Source organism: Anoplolepis gracilipes, chromosome 2, assembly GCF_047496725.1.
Source record: "Anoplolepis gracilipes chromosome 2, ASM4749672v1, whole genome shotgun sequence".
Classification (NCBI taxonomy): Eukaryota; Metazoa; Arthropoda; class Insecta; order Hymenoptera; family Formicidae; genus Anoplolepis; species Anoplolepis gracilipes.
Genome location: NC_132971.1, coordinates 16,174,706 through 16,196,415, shown reverse-complemented (window position 1 = coordinate 16,196,415; position 21,710 = coordinate 16,174,706). Strand labels below are relative to the sequence as shown.

Genomic DNA, 21,710 nt, shown 5'->3' with positions numbered 1-21,710 from the left:
TCTTTATCACTCATTCACATACATACTCTTTCTCTCTCTCTCTCTCTCTCTCTCTCTCTCTGTCTTTCTCTCGGCCGGTCTTATTTAATTTAATTTAACTTAACTCGAGACCGCGTAACTAGATTTTACAAACCCGCCAACTTCGCGTTCCGGAAACGATTATTGTATTTCCCTCGGAGGTACTATATAGCGTAGTACCCTTCATAAATATTGGAAATCTAATAACTCTCAGTCGCGTTTACCTTGCTAAGGGCCTCGGTTTTTCTTCGATGAAAAAGAAACGAGGAAAGATCAGTCGACAGAAAGGACAGCCAAAGGGAGATGAGAGGGCGTTAAGAGAGGGATAAGTTTTAAAAGAAATCGCTGCGATACACATAAATAGGGATTTCTTAGCCGCGAGAACATCCGTTATTTGCATGTGAGTAATGAACGCGGCATGATGGGACTGAAGATGAGACAGGACATGCTAAGAAAAATGAAACGAAGGGATGAAGAGAGAACGGATGGGACGGTGAAACATCCCTGGTATCAGCGCCCACCAGACGCGATAACCTTTCATGTATGAAGTGTCGTTTAACCATCCTTTCGCGAGAGATTGTTCCGTCCCTCCGTCTTTCTTACGCTATCTACCCCGTCTTTCGTCCACTATTTGTCGTTCCTTCTCGCACGCTATTCATCTTCCGCGTTTGAATCTGTCTCGCTCTAACTAAACCGCAAGGCCTTGTCTATCCTCGCACCGTTCAAGTTTCGCCGCGAGTTTCCTCGAATAGAAGGAGTGCGGAATGCTGTTCGCGAAAAGTTTTGAAGTCAAATTGAACGGGTGTGTTCGTAACCGGCCGCGATCAACTCGAGATGGAAAACTCGGGAACACTATAGAAAAGAGAGAGAGAGAGAGAGAGAGAGAGAGAGAGAGAGAGAGAGAAAGAGAGGAAGGGGAGAGGGAAGAACATCCGGATGGTATGGAGCTCCTGTTATTTGAGAAAGAAAATTTTAATTCGCGACTTCGCTATCGCGCACGTTGATTTCTCGAAACTCATCTCTTAGATTTTCCAGCCACCCACAATGCTAAAGTTCTAGTAATGGTAATGGCGTTCGTGTTCTCTTCTAAAACGAAATCAATTTTCTATAGAGATCTATGTTGATAAGTTCCAGATCGAGATTACGTTACGAAGTGCTTCACATCGCTTCTGAAATAAAGCCTAAGCCTCTGTTTCGTTCTGATAAGAACGCAAGAGAAAATGAGATCGTGACGCGATTACTATCATCGTAAAACGTTTCACGAGTCTTTTAAACCTTTATTAGTCAGGGAAAGTCTGTTTTCGAAAGTTGTGTTGCCCACTGACTGCGATAAACAAAGCGATTTTTTACAAACCTTAAAGTTGCTATGGAACTTTTTCCGGAAAAGAAATGTACAGGTAGAAAAGGTCACTAGTTTTCTCATAAAGTCGACTTTATAGGGTAAGTTGCGTAGCTTCGCGGACGTTACCGAAGTTTCTAGACTGTCATCATAAAGCGCCATTTTCACAGCTCGCAAGCTTGTAATAGAATTGCAGCATTACTTCAAGAAACGTTACGATTAAGATGTAAACCTAGTTCTTTGTGAGAGCATCGAGAAAACGCATGGTCACGATTTACACATTCCACGACACGAGCTACACCAACATTTTTTAATATGTTGGAACACATTGTTAACGCATTTTCCTCGTTAAGTACAAGCCCTCGCATTTTTCATACCCAGCATTAATGAGCCGCTATGGTAAAATATGTGTCACCGAGTATACAAAATATATAGCGATGACGAGAGAGAGAGAGAGAGAGAGAGAGAGAAAAAAAACGGAAACAACTATATCTTGTTTAGAATGTCGCAACATTTCAACGAGCTCTTAATACGCCCATCATCCACCAAATTACGTCGGATGGCTGCTGCTTTCCCAAGCCCGTCTCTGTGCACAATGTACCGGCTGTACTTTTCACGCAATTAACCCAGAATGAGGTCGCCCCCGATAAGAATCCGCGTGTACGCCGTCCGCCGTTTTAAAGAGGGCGATTAATAAAACATTTTTCTTGTAACTAATTAGATAATCCATCATAATTAATTCTCGGCTCGTTGCACGGACGTGCTACCGTTTGGCTAACACGTTCTTTACGTCATTGAAGTAACAAGAATAAGTAGAGAGTAACTATGAGACTATATGTTGATCGAATCGCGGATAAAATATATAGCGTTGTTAGGTTGTTATTCTGGAAAAGAAAATTGTTTTACGGAACGGTATCAAATCGTGTATCAACGACCAATACATAAGCGAAGAAACCATGTCGATCATGCTGGTGGATGCGACAACTATCGAGAAGGGTTGCGGTCGAGTGTAGGAGACTTGCGTTCAAACTGTGCTTCAATACCTGGAGCTCTTAAAGAGATTATTCCGAGACCCCGCTTTCCCGACAATCCCCTTCGACTATCCATGGTCTGTTCCTTGAAGAGCTTTCCATTCTCTAAGTTAGCTCCTTACGCTTCCTTGACTTCCATGAGGCGCTGTATCTTGCATTTCCCCAACGATGAATACGCTCCGCTAAAATTCCAGGACCTCCTGCTTTATTGATCGCTGTTACATCATGATTCTAGATCATATCGAAACAAATAACATCAAACCGAGCTTAATATTCAATTTCCCGTAATAGCACTTTAACGTTATCATAATTGTATATTTCCCATTACAAGCACGCTACTGTGCACAGGCACATTCATAATTATCTATTATTGGAACAATATTTCGCTTCACAGTTACGTGCTACTCATTTCTAAATAATGTTAAAATACTATGTATTGTTACTTTAACAATAGTGGCTACGATATTTATATTATATTTGTTAGATAAATTCTCGTCGATTTTTGCGTGCAACAATTCTCTCTCATTATCGAGGGAAATATTTCTCTAAATATTATTATGCGTATATACCTTTCAAAGTATTTTACAGTTTATTTAGCATCGCGAACTATAATTGTCTGAATAATACATCGATTAAAAAAGTGCCCATGCGAGCGTAATTCAAGCGTGAAATGACGCTGCCGCGTTTCTAAAGAGAAGATAATTGCTCACTTTTCGTTGGCAGCATGCCGTGTTAAAATATTTCCTCCATCTGGTCGGCGTTTATTGTTCCGCGCGTTGCCATTCTCCTCGAAAGCGACGCTGCGAGGAAATCCACGAGCAAATGTCCCGGGGTCGCTTTTCATGGGCTGCCATGAATACCTCAATCAAAGTGTGCGTGCTCGCGTGTAAAGGGTATGTATAGACGGACGGACACCGTTTAAATATCAAAACGAGGTATCCTCGGATTGTGCTATTTACGGAAGAACAGGATTGCGTCAAATGCGCTCCATTGTCATCCTGCGAGGCTTAACGATGGAGGCGTTCGTCCGAGTGTCGAGTTTTGCGAGTTGCGTTTATTGTCTTTCCAACAAGCGACATATCTTGCTACGAAAGCATGCTTATTCTTTCTGGGAGTCAGCCTACTGTGGTACAATTGTTTCCAAAACTCAGGCTTTGCAAAAACAGAGCGTATTTTTATTTTAAATAATTGTAATATAATCGAATGTGCCAATAATAATATATGATTAAAAAGAAAAAGAAAATGTCATAATAGGAAGAATTTATTTTTTAATTTCAAACATTTATAAAATAAGAATTAAAGACACAACGTTTCTCTGCATAAGCGGATTCAAGATAATACTTCTACGTCAGTTAAGTTTATTTGCGCCGCTACCGTTTTTCCAGACAATGGCGAATAACATAAGAGAGCACTGAAATATTTCTTATCTGACGCTTTAACGGTCTGCAGCCGTTTGTGTGGTTGTTATCAAGCAACTAGCAATTTAAAATGCCGCGAATTCGCGAGTGCCTTATAGCGTACAATGTTCAGATATCGATAGCGTGCAAGGTATACACAAAGGACGGCCGCTAAACCTAGATATTTTGACGCTCTAGGCAAAATACAGAGATATATATCTCTCTCTCTTTCTCTCTCTCTCTCTCTCTCTCTCTCTTTCCGGTTACTTTCATGTTTCGTGAGATAACATTAAAGCCCACGGCTCTTGATTCGAATTTGGACATATCGCAGTTTCATTCTTCGCGTGTATTTTTATGCAAATGTTTGTAATATATAGTATCTACAAATAAAATTCAAACAAATCTTCAAACAAGCTGATGCCCGATTAACCGATAAAGTATATATCGTTTCTTTCTTTATTTGATTTTGTTCTTCATTAAACAATCATATTTGATTTATATATTTTGTTTATCCGGACTATTTTTATTCAAAGTTATAATGGAACAATCTCAGAAAATTGTTAATTTAAAAATGTAAATTTCGTAAACTAGCTTACATAAACATTTTTCAACCGTGCATGCTACATAATTCTGTTGATGTTGCAAAACACCGGTCAGATAGTGTCACTCGATTACTGGGTAAGCACGTTCGATGAATCCTGCTAATTGAGTGAAATCCAACGTATCTGACTGAACAGAATGAATATCGATCATTAACGTGTTCAAAAGTCTTCCAAATATCTATTTTGCTTGATATCTTTTTGTTGTATATCTTCCAATATGAATCATGAGGTTCTGCATAATATCACAATTGAACAATATCGTAATATCTTAAAATGCAGTCGCATTTCTCTCTGCTATGATTTCATCAATAAAAATTTAATATAATAATAATGTAATAAATTATTACAGTTTCTGTTTTTTATGTAATTGAAAAAAAAAAATTTTTACATGACAGTTTATTGTCATTCTTATAAAATAATTAATTTTTTTTTTCTTTTTCGTTGAAATAAACTCGGAGATAGTTTCATTTTCAGGAGAAAAAGATACATTAAACGATCTTGTATAAATGTAATTGTAGCAAAGAGCACTTTAAAGCAAAAGAAGTATATTACAATTATGATAAATATAATATAAAATAGTTACTCTGAAGGGGATAATAACATTTTATGGAAAAGATTGCGTAGAAAGTATAACGTGAAACATTAAAATAAACGCGTCTGCATGAAAGAAATATTTGTTTCTTTTATACAGTAGCTGAATTTCCTATTTTATCAGAATATAAGAGCTTTTATTTTAGCCAATTAGGATTTAACATTTAAGCAATATGATGCAATTTTCTATTTTCTATATTTAATTTATTATCGTATTTAAAATTCTGTCAAAATAAAGTATAAGCATGAATAATTATAATAATTATTATATATGTCACATTGTAAGATATATTTTTATACACATTTATTTTGTGATTTCTAGTAAAATAACTACTAATACTATAAACGTTTCATTATAATGTCACAAAAATTTATTTACGATTATTTACTTGACAAATCATATCATATTCTTTAATTATCACGGAGTTTTACATTTGACCTTATGAAAATTTTCAACGATATATCATCTTTATAACAACGAAATTTGAAACGCAAGTTTTACGAGAAAGGTGCGATATCGGCTGTGCCGTTGCATGCGAAATTCTTCTTCTAGCAGAAAGCTCTCGAAAGCTTCATAGTTTCCAAGAGTCACGACGAGTGGCGATAAGTGGTGTACTTAACTTGACAGGGAGACAGTTTCAACTTCTCCGGTCGTCTCGCAAATACCGATGTTAGAAAACACTAAACCCTCTTGGTTTTATGATACAATAAATTCGAAAAATAATTATATATTAATTAATTTTAGCTATATAATGTAATATTTAAAATATTAAAATATTTGTAATTATATAGTTATATCTTGTGCCCGTTTTACTACGTGTTTATCTTTTTATTGTTTCTATATTGCATCATGTGATACTTTAGTATATAAACTGGATATGTGTATTATATAATAAGTCTCTTTAATCATTGATATAACGCTATACATTTGTGCGTGATTTGTGTGAAGCAGATCGAGTTTTTAAATCGGATTTTTACGTTGTAAGAAGGAATCTCTTTAGTTTTCTCTTTGAGGTGTAAACGTCAGCCTTTAGGTTCCCGTGAGATTTTCTGTTAGTAGCAAAGTGGCGCTGTTCGATCCGATAACCGTGTTTTCCCAAATCCTTCGGTTTCTCCTAAGGAGACGGTTCGATTGTTCGACTATGTAGGAACTGGATCAGCGGCGGGGTATTGGTTAGAATAGAAGTAGCAGCGGTACCGAAGCACAAGTAGTAGTAGTCGACGAAGGAGAACTACGCGGAGGGAAGACGAGATGGGCTGGAAATTGGTACAAACCGAATAATTCCAAACGAAGCCTTACCCGAGAATCGTCTCCATCAAGACGAGCAACGATGCTTGCATTATCGACGGGAGTTCTGCGAATCGAGCTGTGGATTCTGTGGAGCGAACTAAGCATATCGAGTATACGTTTGCTTACCGCATACAATAGCAAGAAAGAAAAAGGAACGGAGAGAGAGGAGTTACCTATATACATATTTTATCCTCTAAAGAACCTCTAAACCCTTGCTTAACGACGAGCGACTCGGTGGACTTTTAAATTTCATATACTTTTTCTTTTCCGTACGCCTTCTTCTCCCCTGAGAAGAGAGCGCGTCCGGTGTTCCTTTCCCGCTCTTTTTCTCTCGTGAGTAATCCATACTGGATTAGCTGCGACCCTTAAGAGCAATGAGTTTAATGTCTGGCGTCGTTTCTGCGGTCGTTAACGAGGATTACATTAATTCGTCTTGCTACCTGTTATGATAAACAAACTCCGCCACAAGATGAATAACATGATGTTTGTGAGAAAAAAAAAACTGAAGTAATCCTTTTTCAAGGATAAACGACATGTGTTCTATATCAATAAAATAATTTAAATTTTTATATACATTTAAAAAATTTTAAATTTATTTAATATTTGTTTATTTGTTAAAAAATTTATTGGCTTTTAATTCTTTCAATTATTCAACTTTTATGGAATTCTTGAACAGGCTCGAAAATTTATAAATATACATAAAAATAACAATCAATATTGGTAGAGGAAATAAATGAAGAATGTTGCGAGTTAGACGCTTTCAAATTAGTTTCAAACTATCTGAGTAAAAATCATAGAAGAATAGCTTTTTGCGAGAAGACGATGTATTACGATACGTCGATCAACAATATAATATTTTCGTGAAACGCACGTTGTGAAACTAATGAAACGACTTTACGATAAATAATTATATAATTGTGAGGAGTTGAAACTTTACTTTCTCATTTTCTTATTGTTTTTTCACATTTTCTCGTCAAAGTTTTAATTCCGATTTTAAAGTGACGTTGCCCGTCATTCTTAATTATTTTGATCGAATCGACGATTGTTCGGTTGAAAGCAACGCATCGAGCCAGAGTGCTTATTCTCGATTCTCGAAACGCGAGGAAAGCCTTTCTTCGTCGATGACGAACGTGACGGCGTATTGTCGTTTAAAAAGATGGGTGGATAGCAGCCCGTCAGAATTAATTAATTCCGCCGGTGCTTCTCCATTCCCGGGTTTCTTTCAGCGTCGTCAGCTCTCTCACCAACTCCAACGATCGCATCCGCGACAAGTCCTCGCCGACGTTGGCTTTACCCGGGCTCTCCCTTGTGAAAATCGCGACGAACCGCGAAAAAGCGTGTCCGCTCGAGCGAGGCGATCGTGATAATTTTCGTCGGAGTGGTCGACGACAGAGGACCGAGAGAGGACTCCCGCGAGATGATTTCAAAAAGAGGGGCAAAGGGTCGTAGATAAAGAAAACTAGAAGTAAAAAATAAACGAACGAAGATAGACGGGGAAAGGGCTGACTAGGAAGGTTGGAAGAGCAGGAGCGGAGCCGGAGGGAAGAGACCGGAATGAAATTTGCATCGCAAAATCCTACCGTTTACCCCGTCCTATCCCCTTCTCTTCTCTCCCCCCCCCCCTCACCTCTCACTCTCTCTCTTTCTCTTTCTCTTTATGCATCTCCTATCCCGCTCGGTTCCCTCTTTCACTCAGTGAAGGAGAAGCGGCGTGCTATCTGTATATATACGGGGTAATGACGGTGCTCGGTATTCCGTGAAGAAAAGGAGGAACGTCCATTGGACAAGCGGGACTCGCTTCTGCATCGTGGATCCTGTTTTGTGTTTCGTAGGCTTGTTTGTTTTGCACAAGCTATCGAATACACACAAAAGGCGCCGCTCTCTCATCCTTGGTCCACTTCGCAGATCCCCCAACCCTCGCAATCTCTCTCTCGCTTGTTCCTTCCTTTTAGCCAGTGCGGTTCGTCCGTTACAAGAAAAGGGACCAAACCAGTGACCTATGAAGCAGGAATTTTTAGAGTTTTTAACCGCTGCATGCGCATAAAATGTTTATCACGCGCAGTCGCGTAATGTAAACAGGTAACTAAATTATTATTTTAACTGAGTAGCCACCTTTGATACTTATCCGTTAATCGATTTTATACACTTTGTAATTAACCGTGTTTTGTACGTTTAATATACTGTACGCGTATATATTAAAAATATTTATAATAATAATATATTGCTTGCTGTAACGTGTAATAGAATAATAAAATTTGGAAATATAAATAAAATCGAAAAATTTGATATTTATACTATTTATTTAATATTTGCATATAATTTACGTATTTAAGATAGAAGCTATTTTTATACGGTTTATGCTTTGATACATCATTTGTAATTCAAATAAAATTAAATATATATGTATATGAAATATGAATACTTAAAAAAAACATACATTCTTACTTTACTTTAGTATGCACATTAAGAAAGTATTTGAAATAATATCCGCAAATATTATATAGGTCACGTCGTGTATATTACAGATATAAACAGAAATGAAACTTTACTACTTCGTATATTTGTAACTTTCTGCCGTGAATAAATCTCAGTCTCATCACAACATTTGCGTAACACAATACGTTGGAAATTTTCCATTTTATTTAAATACATTATAAACATGATCAGTTCTGAACGGACTACAATCATCTTTCTAATTTTTTCGGTTCTTTATGTAAAATTGCGTAATTTTATAAAATTACGCAATCCCGCGAGTGTGAAACTATATATAATAAATATTATTGTGATGCCGTGGTTTCGAAATGCAATCTTGTTTGGGACACTCATTGATAATCGATAATTATAAATAATTGGCGAAACGGTGTCTTTCGGCGGATGCTCAACAAGAGTTCATTGACAGTAGATGCACTTTATCTTGAAAAAAAAAAAAACATTGTACGCGAGAAGCATTAATGATCGTCCCTGCTCCATGTGCTGCGAGAGAAGCAATTCGTTTTTCAACATTGGATAACCCCCGGTTTAAAGCACGTTTCCATTATCTCGCTTGTTATTCGTGTAACCTCAGTCCGAGCTTTACTCGTTTCGTGTAATACGTGTGCTCGCTGAGTTTTGCTTGGTTTCGCTGAAAGGTACAATGTACCCGATAGCTTTCCATTCTCGAGCTCCATCGAGTATTCAAAGCAACCTATCTGAAGTTCCATTATAGGTTTTGGTGCATACGTATTGCCGTATCTTACAACTTCAATACCGAACGCAACACTTGTTTCTGACGGCTTTAGGGCCTCGTTCGTATTCCGCTCTTATATCTTAGATGGCACACGAAAAGCATACAGTTCTTATGAAAGGAACGTGTCGGTATATCGCAATTCGATATTGTAACAGATATTTTTCCAAAGCAGTAGCTTAATAACAGTACAGTATAGTTATGTCATAATCTGTTATTTCGATATAGTAATATTTTATAATTTTATATATTGCCTCTTTTTATATGCAGTTATAACTTCGTAAAATATCTACATCTAATTACAATATACTTATATCAAATTATAATATATCCAATCAGGATATATTATAATTTGATATAAGTATATTGTAATTAGATGTAGATATTTTACGAAGTTACAACTGCATATAAAAAGATGCAGTATATAAAATTATAAAATATTACTATATCGAAATAAAAAATGGAAGACTGTATTTAAATAATAATGAAATTGGATAATAATAATAACATCGAGTCCTCTATATTAAAAATTAAAATATCTAAATTACTTTTTATATTATGGGAATTGTTATTCTTATTTGGATTCGGCTGTATATACTTGCATATTTCTTTATATAACTATAATACACACACACACACACACACACACACACACACACACACACACATATATATATATATATATATATATGTCAAATTTTCTACACAATGCAACGTGTTTGAAATAATTTGTTGATGCGAATATAGTTTCTAAAGAGCATGCACGAATTTATGGAAAAGAAGTGGAAGACATGAAAGGATAAAGGCAGAAATACACGACGTAACTGCAACTGCGCTCGATAAATAAAATATCTTCCTTTTACGTTGAAATGATGCAACGGACAGTGCAAGACGAAAGATGATATTTCTGCGAAGAGATTATCTAGAAATGTAGATCAACTTAGTCAATTTAGATAGCAGTCAAGAGAATTCAAGTATATATATATATATATATATATATATATATATATATATATATATATATATATATTGCACAATCACTGTGTGGTCTCGGAAAAGTGATACGATGCCTCTTCGATCGAGAGAAACGCGAACGTTTGTGTCACGCGCGACTGCGTAAACGCACTCAAACGCACCGGACGCCGGTGGCGTTATTTCCCAGTTCGGAGTTTCGCATCGGGCTAACGCCTGAAATTAATAATACTAACACCGGAGGAAAAATAATTTTACCTCCGGCGAGGTGTGAATAATGCATGAGGCGTGACGCGAAATCCGCGTAGCGTTGCTGTAGTTGCAATTGCAGCATATGGAACGCGCGTACTTATACCGTGCGGGATACATATGCGCGCGATGCAACTGCAACAGCGGTATCAGCAGCAGCAGCAGCCATTACGATGTAGACGCTCTCTTGACCTCTTCCTTGAAAACGATCGCGTTCACTAATAGCACCGGCGCAATTAAAATTTTATGCCCCGTAGCATTTTAATGCTTCCGCTATTTGTCGACGAGTCGTGTGGCCGATGCATAATCCACGACACGAGTGACACGGATTATCCGTTGATACGGCGACGGGGCCAATCTCCGGATATAACAGCCGGCTTTTTAACTAAGTGCCACTCAGACGATTGTAAGCGATTTTATTTTACAGAAGCGCGATATTTAGATGGGCGATTTGTCGGATGAAATAGACCTCTTATCGTGCAGACTGTGTATACGACCTAGAATGAAGACAGACGAGAGGATGGGTAAAGAGCACTATTTGCAAAAATGATAACAAATGTCTACGCTACCGTGGCAGCACGATAAGAGTTCCGTTTTGCACGACAAATGTAGCTACGATGATATTTACATAAATATGACTGTTACACCGTATGCCAGTGGCAATCAATTTATCCCGAAAAAACGATTCAGATTTGTTGACAGAAATATGAATTGCACGTTTCATTTTATACTTATCGATTGAACATAAATATCTGCATAAAAAAAAGATAAATTATATTATATATATAAGCTTATTAAGTTTATAATCTAGAAAAAATATGTTTATCATAATATGTTTACACTTACAATATTGTATTTTCTTTAATCAACCTTTTTCCATCTACATTTAAATTTTGATTAAGAAAATATTCGTTAATTATTGACCCGAAAAATGTTTAGAGTTATATCAAGAGTACACTCTATCGCTTTAGCGGTAAGAACTGGCTATTCTCTTTTATTCTTTGTCGGTAAATTTACCTTGGCAGTTAATTCCATTGTAACGTCCTACCTGCAATACATTTTCACGATAACAGCCGACACTATTTTTATGGACTCTTTACTCGAACTATAAGATAAACTTATCAATGAGACAGGACAACACCGACACTACGATTATTTTAAACGAGCACGTATTATACATAAAGAAAGCATCGCGTTTGAGATGGCGCGGTTAAAAATTGTTTTTGCTACAACTCTCTGTAAAAAATATTCCTTATATTACGCGAGTAGTACGTGCTCGACGACAACCTCAAGATATCTGCGGATAATTAACAACATATGTCATTCTGTGTTTAGGACATTGACGTGAGCCTGTAACCACCTTGCGACTATCACGATGCCAAGAACATGCTTGATGACCGATGCGGTCAGAACAGCGGATAGTTAGTGATGAGGAGAAGCAAGTTATCGGCGTGCCGACGGCCCAGGTTACTAGTAACATGCGAGTCCTTGGTCCCAGCGCCGATCCAGCTCCACTTCGAGGACTTCTGATCGCCGTCTTCGTCCTATTGTCCCTGCCGCGTTGTCGCTGCACGGATCTAGGTAAGTGGAATCCAAACTCTCTCGCGAACGTGTCACACCCAAGTTTTATAACTTCCGAAAAGTGCCGGCGCTCCTTTGACCCCTTCCAACTTCTGTCACTCTTTTACAATCTTCTCTATTGTCCCAAGGCGCACTGTCGTCGCGCGAAGTCAAAAGGTGGTCGCATCCACCAATTGAAAATCTTATACGAGACATCCCGTGGAGACAATCACAAGTTTTCTAGGAAATAAAAATGTTTGGAACTCTGAAACAAGTATGATTCTCGTGTATCTATAATTCTTTGAAAATAATTTCTTACATGTAAAAATTAATTTCTGAATATTATTGATATTCATTAAATGCATGCGTGTTTTCAATAAATTTTTTGTTGAAAGATATAAATAACTTTCAAAAATACGGCAAGATTTATGGGAGAGATGAGATATTATAATTCTTGTAATATAAATGTGCGATATTGTTATAAACTGTCTAAAAAGGGAGTGAACTGTATAAAGAGATATTAAGTGGATTAAACTCCATAATAAACTGGCTGCCGCCGGCAATAAATTTATGAGTTAATTACGGCATCATCAACTTTGATTATTGGAAGATTGCTCAATTATCTATCGTCCTCTCGTTCCATTGCTCTTGATTTAATATTACACGCGATCGTATTATATTTTAGAGAAATCTATCCAACTTTTTCTCGCAAATAAAATGCTTCTTTATCCGTTGTGTTTTTCGTTCGCTGAAACGATACTAAGAACAGATATTAAAAATCTTATAGATAATCGAACTGCGGTCATAAAATTGTTATTAGAAAAAATTAAGCAGCAGGGACTGTTGTAGACGACAATAAGTTTTTTCGCTCAATAAGAAAAATTTAGAATAAAGAGAGAGAGATTTATTTTGACATACTTTTATTAAAGAGAGAGAGATTTATTTTGACATACTTTTATTAAAAAATATTTAAGTATTTATCTTTGTCCATTACATTTATTTCGTAAAATTGCAAAGTTTTAATAAAAATTTAACGTACAATATGCTAATAAAGAAAGTCACGGACAAGATGATTCCAGATCCCTTTGTTGCACGAACGGAAAAGGCATGATAACCACCGAGGATGTCGTGCGTACTAATTTTTTTTTCTTCTCCCGGTACTGAAGCGCGTACGCAATAATACCGTACCGCCTACACCTGGCTATACGAAGGCATTGTACCCTCGTAAATGAAATGTCAGCTGCACAACGAATTAACAATACTATCTAATAGCTGTTCAGATGCAGACGAGCGAGAGCAGGCTCTGCATTGTGCCGATTTGTTCTGGCATGCCGCAAGTTCTAACTCCTGCCGCTCGTTGTTTACCGCTTATCCGCTATATTTTTATGCAAATTAATTGTATGTTCCCTGCAAGAAGATGTTACGTTGAATGGAGATATCCGTAAAACAAGAATACGTTATAGCTCACATTAGCTTATTCTGATATATTACTGATATATTAAATTTTTCTTGTTTTATCTTTATTACATAGAAAATATACTTATAGTTTAGGAAATAAAGAAAACTTGAAGTTACAACATCTAATGTATATCAAAAAGTTTAAATATTTTGCTATATATTTTTGGTTTATATTTCAGATAGTTATTAAAAGTTATCATTATACATATATATATTATATTTAGTTTTATTTTTTTTATACTTGATATCATATGTTTCTTTATAACATCTTATATTGATTAATGATTGATATTCTATAACTAGATATAATTAATATAATAAATAATTATGGATCCACTTATGTATGGAATATTTTTGAGTATTTAGCAAATCAAACTGTCAATCACATATCACAAATCATTGGAATCGTTCATTATCCTGCATGTTGTACGAAAACACATCGCGTCTAGGATGTCCCAATATGTCAGCTTGACTTATTGCTTTGGGACATGACACTAAAGCTCAGGTTCATAGCCGTTATCGTTGTGTACATTGGATATTCAATGCACACGATACGCTATGCGCTCTTGTACACAAAGTACAAACGCTTGAACGTTAAAATACAGAATGTGAATTGCTAAAATATTGCTAAAACTTTAAATTACAGATATTACATATAAATTGAGATACTTTTATTCTGAAAGAATCGAAGCGCATTGAATAAAGAAATTTTATTTACAAACATATCTAAAAGTTTTTTACATACTTTTATATATTTACGTTTACCTTGTTCTTTCTTGTCTCTTTATCTGAAAGACACAATGCAATAATTAAGTACAAGGAGTATTTTGCTTATTGGGTAATTTTCGGGCGCGAAACATCTGATGCACCACCGCTGCAGCGGTGTGGCCTGCTAAATTCAGGTTAGTTTGATAATTACGACAGTTTATCTCATTCGCACTATGTAGCATTAACGGACGCAACGTAAAGGCGAATACTAGGTACAAATACGATCGAAGTTGCTCAGTTTGAATGAAGAGAGACTCCAATAGTTATTATATTATTTTATATATATATATATATATATATATATATATATATCCATACACATACATATAGAGTAATTTTATACACATGTGGCGACATAACGCCATTTTCTCGGCTACGTTTTCAGTTTATTAAAACATATGATTTTTTTATTTCACATGTGTTTGATTTAATGTTACCTCTGTTTCTTTGAGCTTACCAAATTAATAACCGCATTGATATCATAATATTAATGATATTTTCCAATGCAATATGTATATATATAATTTTTATAATTATTAAATAATTATAGAAAAGTGTAATAACTCACACGTCTATTGAATCAAGTAAAGGACTATATAAAGAAAATGTAATAAAGTTTAATATGTAATAAGGGAATAGCGTGTATTTTTTATGAAAAAATGGAAAAAAATCCAGTTCACAACGCACTAGAAAAGTCATAAAATTTTAATAAAACAGCAAACACGAAGAGAAAGGAAGAAGTTATGTTAAATGGACCTCATTAAATGAGTTCTCTGCTATTATCAATCATTCTGCAATATATTAACTTTTTTGAACGAAAAAATCTAGTACAATCTGTGAAATGTAGCTTTTCATGATTTATCTTAATTACCAGTCACTATCTAATTAAACGTTTAAAATAAGGTCTTGCATTTGCTCTTGTTCATGGTTGACAATGAAATAAATTTAAATTTTCTGTAATGTATGTGCTATATTTATATGAACACCTCAAGTTTTATGGAATACAAATATAATTACATTATATAATTATATTACACAATTATATAATTATATAATTGATATCCACTTGATCAAATATTTATCAGATGATTCAGTTTTGTGATAAATAAGTTTTTTCTGCGCTTATTATGTTAATTTATCAATTACTAATATATTTGTATCTTATGAATTCTTTAGCAATCTAATGAAAGAAAATTTAGACAAGGCACATTAAATTAAAAAATTATAATAAATATGTAATAATATGTGATATATATAGGTATAAAATTATAGAAAAACTTATAAATGGGAAACACGGTAATCCCACATTTATAATTGACATTTTTAGATATATCGAATGCAGATTTCAGTTGCGCTACCGCGACATACCGGATGAAGTTTTGCCGTATAATGCACGATAGGTGAAACGTAGGGGACAGTTACAAACACAAACGAAGTTTTGTTCGCGGTAATACCGGCTCATGGAGACCATAGCCGACCGGTAGTAGCTCCGGAGGCTAGGCTAATCCCACGTCCGCTGCATTCTGCAGTTTTGAAACTTTCCGCCGTAACTGCAGTATCGTAGTTTAAGCGTAGTAACGTTGCACGCGCCGCACGCCAAGATATGTATTAGCTAGACTAGCTCCTGCGAATTTGAGAATTTATTATGTCCCGTGTACATACACGACATTGTCATAGGTAATGTCATTTCTAGCGGATATTTCTGATATCGACTTTTGTCAGAAATAACGTTACGTCATTTTATATAATGAAAAAAAAGGTGTCAGAAAGCATCGTTTTATTGTGTCCATTCTGCGTGCATCGAATGTCATTAGTGTGAATATCATGAATTATTTTATTTCTTCTTGTGTGTTCTATTTATTAATATTGAAACAGAAATAGAAAGTACATACGAGAAAGAGAGAGAGAGAGAGAGAGAGAGAGAGAGAGAGAGAGAGAGAGAGAGAGAGAAAAGAAGAAAGGAAATCTCTTGTCTATGTTGAATCAAAATGCCAATAAGATGGTTTAAAAATTTTATTTTTACGTGTTTTTATCGATATTTCTCTTGTAACAAGAGAAAGAAAAAAATACGATAACATCAAATTTGTTACATCATCTAATAGGTATTTCACATTATTGTTAATATTGATATTTCGATATTATCCATTTTTTTGACTGTAAGAATAGATGATAATTTATAGAAAAAAAGGAACTTAAAAAGAAGATATGTATTTACTACGATTTTAAATTATTTCTTACGTGTACCCAACAGAATTCAAAGTCACGTGTTTGTGGTGACCAGCATTTTTGAAAATTTCGTTGGGGAATTTCATACATTTCTACAATAATACCGAAACGGAATTGTCGGAAATAAAATTGTTAAACATGTCAGAATAAAACTATCATGAATCTCCGACTGCACTAAAAATATATGAAATGTAAATATGTAAAATTAATAGTTTAATAATTTGTTTGGTATAAAAGTTGAATCTTGGCCAAAACAATAATTCCATTATTATCACTTATTTGAAACATTCATTCTAAATGCACGATATTAACGAAATGAAGATTGATATTGAATTTTGCCTAATATAATCATGAATTGTTTTCAGGACAATGCACCACGGCTTTGGGTATGGAGAACGGAGAAATCCCCGATGAAGACATCTCGGCGAGTTCTATATACGATCCCAGTCTCGGACCGAAACATGCCAGGTAGGAGAACAATCGTATCGCGAGACTGGCATCAAGCGAGTCGACTATTTTGGTATCTCAGGGAAACGAATATTCCCGGAACTATATGCTTTTGCGAACGTTCTACCTGTACAGTTCCGATGTTGTTTAGCGTAATGGCAGAGTTTCTTCTAATCACGTTTTTTATATCACATTATCTTTTCGTTAGAAAACTTGTATTTTACATTTTTTTTCTTACGATTGTACATTTTGTTAGACAAACCTAAAATTTTGCACGTTTATAATTCTTATATCAATCCATATATAAATGATATTTTATAAAAAATGATATCATAATATATACATACATATTTGGTCTATCTAAAAATATAAGATATATAACATATCAGAGATTGTGCAAATAATCTCTGTCGCATTCTCATTAAGTTTTAATTAATTATAAAAGTGTAAGTTTATCTCGGAACAGATTTGGAGATAAAATAATATAACACACGGCGCATGTATGTATATCACGCCTTCCACATTGTGTTAAAATTAAATTAGGTAATTGCCATTAGCATCACACTGTAGTATCGGAATTCTTTTAACCTCGCAATGTAAATCGCGTGACACGAAAGAATGTCTCGCGCAATGGCATTAGAGAACCTGTGCTACCTGTGTGGTTCACTTTATTCCTTATTACAACGCCGAGATTAAAATCACTCGCTAGTATAGTGTTCGTGCCCCGCGTCTTAGATATATTAAAATTTTAAATAACACGCGGCCTCAAAAGCACGGTTGTAAAAGTCTCTCTTATCGGAAAATGAATTAATGACGATTATGAGAGGATATGGAAGAACGAAAATCCCTTTTAATAATGTCTGCACAGCTAATGGCAAGTTAATTTTTAGAGGAAAATTATTTTGTTCACGATAACAGCAATCATTTTAAGTCACATTCGTTTATTAATAATTATAATTTTAACAATTATAAAATTTCTTTTTTTATAATTTAATAAAAGGCGAACAGAACGCTTATAAATAGTTTGATACAAAATATATCGTGCTATAATAGATGTAAAATTAACACATATATATAAAACAATCTGTGTCCAGGAACTAAAAAAATTAAGATCGATCGTCTTGATGAAATTGGTAGATTATCATCCATGATTAGGTGGATATAGTATCTTCGCACTTTCATCGTTAATAACGAATTTCCTATCTAGAACACCTAGACCGCAGAAGCGGGCTGCTGTGTGTCGAGTGGATCGATCTCGTCAACGATATGTGACAATTTACGATAGGCTCTTTGCGCCCAACGAAAACCGTGAAGCGACCTCCGATAATAACCGTTTCGTATTTTGATACTCTCGTTAGGGTGTCAGCCAAACAACATTAATGATATATATATATATATATATATATATATATATATATACTTTTTGAAAAATCATCACGGTGAGATCGTAGGTCGTGCGTGCTCGACAATTAAAAAATTTTAATTAAATTGTCGTACGCGACCGATCAGCCATGACATTTTAATTAACGATCTACTTCGTAAATCAAAAAGCGGCCCACCCGGCTGCATATTTTGAAGTAGCTCTCGCTGGAGAGTTACGTCCTTCGAGCAAGTCGTTACCGGAGAGTTTCGGGATACACGGCCACACACAAGTCCGGCACGATGTAATAGGGGATAGGGTAGTAGCGGCCGAAAGAAGGTCGGCGACGGCGACGGTAGAAGGAGGGCGCGCTCGACCCCTACAAATTACCTCCAATTTCGTGTAAATTCCTCGTGCCTGCGTCAGCATAATACCTGTATTAGAACGCCTGGCTCCGGCTCTTAGGTGGCAATAAATCTGTATTAGAGCAAGACGCCGCACCCTCTCGCAAAAGGGGTACGACAAACTAGGACCGGTTAATTTTTCAGGGCCGCTATTCGCCCGCCGTGATGTCTACAAGGTTACCTACCATAGTACGTATCTCGATAGTTGGCAAATATCCTTTTTAATTTGAAAAATTAATTTGTCTATACGCTTTTTTTAATGTATTCTCTAGTCTTTGCATTTGTACATTGCATAAATTACTGATTTTTACACGAATGAATAGATCATATCATATGTGTAGGGTGTCTATTCCTTGGCAAAATTTAAAAAGTCTGAAATTCTGAAAAATTTATTTTTTACTTTGAAAATTTAAGGAGAGAGAGAGAGAGAGAGAGAGAGAGAGAGAGAGAGAGAGAGAGAGAGAGAGAGAGAGAGAGAGCATTGTAACTGAATTTTATTAAGACTCAGAAAATGTTCTTTTAAATTGTTTTTCTTTGAATTTTAAACATAAAATATCTGAAAAGTTAGAGAATTGTCAGGAAATATTTTTATTTGAATAGACATCTTGTATATATGTATGTATACTTATAAATGTCTACTTTATTGAAACATGAATGTCTTTTATTAAATTATATAATTTTATATATTGAAAATAGCGAATATAGCGAAATATTTCGCATGTAAAAATGTTATAAAAATGGTTTAAGCTTGAAAAAAGATTCCATTATATAATTAAAGAGAATTGACATTGTGAGAAAGCGATAAACGTTGTAAAATGTATTCGCTGTAAAATGAAATTGTATAATTGCGGGTTCTCTCATGGATAATCACTTTGGAAGTTCTCATTACGATAAAATCTTTTCGGTGTCACGAAGCGTATACCGAAGCAAGTATTCGAGCGAAGACACTCGCGATATTCGACGAGTATCTAGCTTTGAATCTAATTTCAACTATGGTAGTTGAATAGTGTTACTATACGTTTATCGCGATACACGTGTTATCGCGCCGGGATCCGTGATAACGCGGGATATATCACGCCTGGGCACGATTATAATTATAGATGAAAGATAGATTTCCGCATGACGAGAGGTCGGGGATTAGATCTGGAGGGACAAAGGAACTCGAATAAGATATTGCTCCATTTGCTACTTCGCGGAATATGATACATACAACGTTGCGCCCATAGCGTTAAAACACTTCACATTTCAAAGTACATGTCCCCGGTTTTCCGCCGTAACAAAATTGCATCGTACATTTTGTTAGAGACGGCCGCGACAAGGCAGCGCTGCGACATTTTAAGGTCATTGTTATCCATTCCGCTAGCTGGTTAAGTAGGATATACATAATAAATAGCGAAAACGTAATTTCCGCATGTACCCACGTAATATTTTTAACGAGCCAATTAGTTTCATACGACGTTTCGTTCCTTTGTGCAATACGCTTTGTTAAATAACATATAAAACATCTGCAGCTTATATTTTATAGCTAATTCTCAGTTTATATTAAGCCGCAGTGCTAAAGCTTATGACATTAAAACACATTCTTTTTAGTTTTTAATATACTCTTTACACATAGTTGTGTAATTAGTGTGCCCGGCAACATCGACGTAAATAACCATGCGAGGACAAACAATAGCAGAATGGTAGACAGTGGATAAAATACAAAAGGACAAAGTAGAAGTCGGAACGATGCGAGAAAGCGTGTCCACGCACAAAGAGGCGCGATCGATAAGGGCCTGGACAGAAAAGTGGACGAGCATGCTGGTACGTGCAACGAAAAAGTTTTTCGTTTTCGTGTATGTGGCGTTGGGGCCATTCGTATCGCTTTAGAGTTGGCACGAAAAGGAGACGTCCGAGGTGGTAGCTCGATGTAAGAGGCAGGGGAAAACGTGGAACGAAATAGACGAGAAGGGTGATAGAGCGAGAGAGAGAGAGAGAGAGAGAGAGAGAGAGGAAACGGAAGAGGGAAAGGGAGAGAATACGAGGAGGGCCCCAGGCGTGACAAGCCGAAATCTTCGACGTGCGGAAAAGTGGTATGAGAGAAGATCTATTAAGGGATCGCGGGCAAGGGGTGGTTCCAGAATCACGCGGACATAAACTGTCCTACGCCGTTACCGTGTGCTTTCAGCAGCCGAAGCCGAGGAAAAATGGTAGCCATATTCTTCCAGCCTTCGAGCCTGGGCTATCTTCCACTTTGTTACGATTCGAAAACCTCCGGTGCCTTCGATAGCTTTCTTTCTCTCTCTCTCTCTCTCTCTCTTTTCCGTTTCTCTCGTTTCGGTGATTTATGTAACACCTCCTTCTCCTTCAATACCTCGCCCGTTTTTTCTCGCGCTTGTATCGCTCGAGCCGCTATCGTCGTCGTCGTCGTCGTCATCGCCGCCTGATGGAACAGGCATTCGAGGGATGCGTTGTATCGCACCACCGAAATGTGCGGCGCATTTCATGGCTTAAGCCTCATTCGCGTGACGATGTACTTTCGTGGTATAAATCTTGGGAGGGAGTTTAGGGGGTGTTCGCGCGACCGCGCAACATCCTGAACAGTGAGACCGGCTCCGTTTTACGACGCTGATATCCCGTTCCGGCCGACCGTTCTTCTGGGATCTGGGCCAAGAACGGGTGGAATTCTTTTGATAAACGAAACATGCATTCCGCGCGACACGCTGTATTTACGTGCAACATGCACAAAACAGACTCTCTGGCGTGAAGATGTATGTATGTCCCGAATACATCTT

General features: G+C 36.3%; 1 protein-coding gene across 3 annotated transcripts in view; it reads left to right on the top strand.

Annotated features, from left to right (window-relative positions):
* Ddr (discoidin domain-containing receptor 2) overlaps positions 1-21,710 on the top strand; it is a 179,264-nt gene that overhangs the window by 90,609 nt on the left and 66,945 nt on the right. For all 3 annotated transcript variants that reach the window (XM_072909085.1, XM_072909076.1, XM_072909096.1), the window contains 2 exons: positions 12,049-12,294; positions 17,091-17,193. In XM_072909085.1, coding sequence (XP_072765186.1) covers positions 12,114-12,294; positions 17,091-17,193 — 284 coding nt within the window. In that variant the 5' untranslated portion in view covers positions 12,049-12,113. The remainder of the gene's footprint in view (positions 1-12,048; positions 12,295-17,090; positions 17,194-21,710) is intronic.